The 5,509-nt window shown below is 37.2% G+C and overlaps 1 protein-coding gene across 1 annotated transcript; it reads right to left on the bottom strand.

Moving 5' to 3' along the window:
- Positions 1-1,765: 1,765 nt before the first annotated feature.
- On the bottom strand, positions 1,766-5,301 carry LOC149199055 (cysteine-rich receptor-like protein kinase 6). The gene is made up of 6 exons (XM_089399357.1): positions 4,032-5,301; positions 3,663-3,802; positions 3,365-3,575; positions 3,025-3,259; positions 2,714-2,864; positions 1,766-2,375 (listed from the first exon to the last, which is right to left on the bottom strand). The coding sequence occupies exons 1-6, from the start codon at positions 4,999-5,001 to the stop codon at positions 2,079-2,081; spliced, it is 2,004 nt and encodes a 667-aa protein (XP_089255483.1). The 5' UTR covers positions 5,002-5,301; the 3' UTR covers positions 1,766-2,078.
- Positions 5,302-5,509: the final 208 nt, after the last annotated feature.

Here is a 5,509-nt window from a genome sequence, read left to right as displayed (position 1 = left end):
TTACTTAATATCAAATTCTCATTACTTGTGATCCAAATACAAAGTTTTACTTAATATCAAAGAGTCTAATATCAAAGAGTCATCATTCATTGTTCCATTAGGAATCTATAATCAATTGGTTTCTAGTGCTTTTTATTTTGGTTGCACAAGGAAAATAAAAAGAATGGACAATTGCTTAAAAGGAATAAAAAGAATGCATCAATAAAAATTAAAAATTGTGTCATATGAAATGAGCTATGGTTTTTTTGACATGTTGTATTGATGAACCATGATATTAACCCATGGTATTGTAAAAAACCATATTTATAGATTAAGAATAGTCATGATAAAGTGGTGGTCTACCACTAGACCAAATTTAATAAACTTCTTAATACCAAATAAAATTCCTCAAGCTGGACAACTCATGTTCATCACCAGCCCTTACCAGCTTAACATTCTCGATGTCCAAAGAAGCCCCATCGTTCAAGTCTGACTTTTGAAAAAGGATCGTTGAGAGAATTTATTACAAACCCTTGGTGGAATCACTGCCTTTTACCAGCATCTGAAGAAGCCACTATCAGTTACAGTTCCAGAGAAGGACAATAGATGAATTGATGGGCATTGTATCAGTTTAGATACCACATCCGGATTATCTCAACAGCCTATGGTAACAACAAACATATAATCTCAGAGCACGTATGACAAGACTGAGGAGAACATATAATCTCAGAGCATGTATGACAAGACTGAGGGGTGGAAGGGCAACAGGGTGACGTATTCCTCAGCTGTTGGAGCCCTGGTAGTAGAGGCGGGGAAAACATCTAAGAAAGACTCAAACCCAATAATTAACCTTGGAAATGCATAAAAAAGAAAATTGGAAGGCTGAGCCTTTCTTTTGAAACTTTAAAGAAACAATCACGATTCTTTTAAGTAGTAAAATAAAAACACAGCCAAAACGTTTTCCCATCAAATGAGATTGGATGGAAGGTTGAACTAAGTAGGTCAGCAAGAAACAACTAGATAGAAATATGTAGAGACACTTGTTTAATTTGGATTGGTCAATCATGACAAAGCTTTACTTAAAAGTTATTTAATGTGTTATTATGAAAATGCATGTCTTAAAAGCTATTTAATATTTTATTGTTGGATCTACACAGTAAGAATCATCACTATACTTTTATAATTATTTCACACCCACTAACTAGTATTTTATGTGTATCAATAATTTAAAGATTTTCAATTTTTAAAATATTAAATTTTATATCAATTTTGATAATTTTTTTAACAAATAACACACCAATCAAAACCAAACTAATTTAACTCAAATTCTATATCATAATCACAATGTCATTATCAATAAAGAATAAATATTCAGAATAACGATAGCAAACCAGAGGACAAATCAGCATTGCATTAAGTTATAAATCTAAATCTCAACCGTAGAAAGTGCCAAAAGCCATGATTGATTTGAAGTTTGCATTATTGTTAATTTTATATGTAAATGCTCTTTTGGACACCTTCCTGCCTCTGCTATTGAGGAATCGCAGATGAGTAATTTTGAAAGCAATCTAGTTACATAGGAAACATTACAGTAATTTTGAAAGCAATCTAGTTACATAGAAAACATTACACGAAGCTACCAGGGAGCTAGTAGGCAGTAGACATGTCATAACTTGAGAATTGAAACTGGAAAATAAATAGGACAATAATTTATCACACTCAAGGTGCGGGGGAGAGGATAACAACAACCACTCCTACTATACTCATAAAAGCTTTGACAAGTGCACAATTAATTGTTACAGTGGTATATTAAAGTAATATTATTATAATTTGAGAAGTAAAATTGAATAAGAAATATAACAACAATTTGCCATACTCAGATAACAAAAGTAGGGTGGATAGAATGACAAGAATCACTCTCCCACTCACAAAAGCTTGACAACACACTTAACTATGGTAAAACGCACACACTTAACTATTACAATTGCATACTAAAGTAATATTATTACAGATTATGCACGTCCGTATCTCTGAAGCCACTTATTTCACGACATTGAAAGACGTACCATTTTTAAGGCCGAGAGATTGCAAGATGCGCGTTACCTGGGTACCAACTCTGTAATCGAAGCATCGGCGTTTGACGGAGGAGCGTGAGGTGCAGGAGATTGTGAAACGTGAGATCTCACAAAACCGGGCTGTGTGGGATCCGGTAATGTTACAAGATGATATGAAAGCATCAAATTGATTCGAGACATCGATGGACGAAGTGATGGCTCAGCTTGTGCACATAAAAGTCCAATATGAATGCATCTCAATGCTTCCTCCACGTTGCACGTTCCAATGATGGCTGGATCAATCATATCCACAATATTCCCTCCTCTGTATAATCTCCACGCCTGCAGAATAATCACGAAAAATCGTCATCTTGATACTTTATCGACCTTAAAAAATCGTATCAAAATATATCAGTAGTGAAATTTCTAAATTCACACTCTTCTAAACGGTTTATAGATGAACCCATGCTATTAAGTTTCAGTATTCTGGGAAAAAAAATTGGTATTTTGGGTAATTATTTTTGGGATCTTTGATTTAAACATTTTTATAATTAGATATTTTGAAAAACATACTGGCCCAATTCCAGTGAAAAATGACTTTTGGAACAAAATTACATAACCTAGATAAGGTAAATAAGCTCAGTTGGACATAAAATGAGAACAATATCAGAATGTCTCACCCATTCTAAAAGCGTCTGCATATCAAGTGACAGATTATTATCACTGTTTTTTCTTCCTGTAACAAGTTCCAAGAGGAGAACGCCAAAGCTATAGACATCTGCTTTTACAGATAATTGCCCCTGCATAGCATACTCTGGTGCCATATACCCGCTGCATATCCAAATTACAAAGTCGAAGATTATGTAGTGAGAGAAATTTTAGGAATCAAAGGAAATCGTATTCGTATGCTCGAATGTTAAATCAATAGCACACATTAAAACATATCCATCACTAATTGTTAATAGCTTTAGACAATGTGTAATAATCTTACTAAGTTCCAGCAACTGTTGTGCTGAGGTGGCTCTCATTTTCAGGAAATAGTCTTGCTAAGCCGAAGTCTGCTATCTTAGGATTCAGATTTGCATCCAACAAAATATTGCTTGCTTTAATGTCCCGATGAATAATCCGCGGTTGAGAATCCTCGTGCAGATAGAGCAGCCCGCGAGCCACTCCCACTATAATGTTGTAGCGTTTCTGCCAATCAAGCTGGTTGCGTTTGTTTGGATCTGTATCCATGGATGCAGTACGCTAACTAATCATCATGACCCAGATAAATATATTGGAACATTAATGCATTTTTTCAGATACAAAATAGAAATGAAGTGACTCACCGAATAAGATTTTATCGAGGCTTTTATTGGGTAAGTATTCATAAACAAGCAACCTTTCCGATCCCTCTGCGCAACAGCCTAATAGGATCACCAGATTTCGATGTTGAATTTTGGCCGCAAGTTTAACTTCATTCATAAATTCTCTCTTTCCTTGCAGAGATCTTAAGGACAGCTTCTTCACGGCTATTTCCTTTCCATCTTCAATAGTTCCCTGAAAAATTCAGCCAGGTGCGGTGAGAGTAGCCTATAATTTAAGATTCTATAAACTAGTAGAAGATTTCTAGTTCATTAACGTTACCTTGTATACGGCCCCAAATCCACCTTCCCCAAGTTTATTTTGATCATCAAAATTTTCCGTAGCAGCTAGCAGTTCCTCCATGGTAAGCGCAATTTGCCGATCCTGCCCGATTAGTGTGTCTTCCTCGACTTGGCCATGATCTATATAACGAAAATAGACAGCTTCATCATAAATATATATAGGGGCAAGCAGAAAAATTGAATCTGTTTAACTTGGATCTCGCAAGCATTTCTTAGATTTCCTGAAGAGAATATATGTGAAAACAGTGTTCAAAAAAGAAACTTTAACAATAGTCTAACAGAGCAAATAAAGCTGTATGATATATTGACAATGAGATATAAAGACTTGGGGGATCCTTCATGCAAATACCTTCGGAAGGATTTCGAAATATGATAGACTTCAGTCTCCTCCTAGTTGTTAACACGCATACCAATAACAGTAGAAGCAAGCCGCCAGCAACACCCAAAATTATGGATAAATTGTTTGAAGATTTGTTGTTCTGCGTACTATTACTGGATGGTGTGGTCTGATTCGGCGGTGTATCAGCAACTGGGCTATTAGCTGGTGCTTCCGCAGGAGGTGGAGACGAAGTCGAATTAAAGAAACTACCCGTTTCATAACGAACTGTGCAGCTTCCCATCAAACCCCGTGCTCCTCGACTTCCACTGTAAGAAAAAACCCGTGTCATACTGATGATTGTTTGTTGCAAACATGTTGTGCAGTTGTCTATCGACATATCTCTGGTGCACTGGACCAGACCGTAAATCCTTCGAGACAAGGAGTCTGTTGTTGTTCCAGAAGCATATAATGTAGATCCAGATGTTGCTTCATCTACCAACTTGTTGAATAAGCTGTTAACAGCCTTAATAAAAACATCACGACTAGCTATGACATTGACCGGATTATAAACATACGTTCCATCAGTGATATCCAATTGTCCGAAGAAACTATAGTTCTCATAACGCAAAAAGCAGTTTTCATCATCAAACCAGATTAAACCGCCGCCTGCATTCCCACATGTTTGTCGAAGAGTAGTGTTTGCTTCTTGTGAACAAATGTAGCACTGGTCGGGTGTTATGTCTCCCCGACATTGCAGAAGGCCATATACTTGGCCATTCTCAGAAGTGTTAAACCCTGTGTGGGACGAATCTTTAATAAGCCTACTCATGACACTGTTCAAATTTCTCTCGTACTTACTGTCTGTTGTATAGTTAAAATTGTGGTGGCATGTAGGAACAGTAATTATCATCGACTGAAGAGTAATTATCATCGAGAGAAGTTGAACAGCTTGGGTCATGAGAAGTGTCGAGCACGAAACTCTGCCCTGGAGGATTGTCATGGCCAATGGAGAATGGAGAACCTACGATGCTCGAAATTCTGATTTTCTCGTACTTACTGTCTGTTGTATAGTTAAAATTGTGGTGGCAGTTAACATAGTTTAGTGCCTTGCAAATGTGCGACTGAAGAGTAATTATCATCAAGAGAAGTGCCATTCCATAGAATAGTTGAACAGCTTGGGTCATGAGAAGTGTCGAGCACGAAACTCTGCCCTGGAGGATTGTCATGGCCAATGGAGAATGGACGCTCGCAATTCTGATTTTCTCTGCACACATAGACGCGTAGACCTGTAGTGGAGTTTGACTGCCAGTGGTCAAACTCGGCCGCCCCTGCTTCCGTGTTATCGAGAAAATACTTTTTAACGCACTCATGAACTTTCCAAGCTCCTTCGCTAATCTTTATCTCCTGCGTACTTTTTAACGCACTCATGAACTTTCCAAGCTCCTTCGCTAATCTTGGAATGTGTGTATTCACTAATCTATTCATGTGGCTGACCCAGAGAGATGTCG

The sequence above is a fragment of the Pinus tabuliformis genome, chromosome 2_1, assembly GCF_031772625.1.
Source record: "Pinus tabuliformis cultivar Carrire ecotype Pingquan chromosome 2_1, CPIR1, whole genome shotgun sequence".
Taxonomy (NCBI): domain Eukaryota; kingdom Viridiplantae; phylum Streptophyta; class Pinopsida; order Pinales; family Pinaceae; genus Pinus; species Pinus tabuliformis.
Note: the sequence above shows the minus strand (reverse complement) of the source record. Positions and strands in the feature narration are given on the sequence as shown.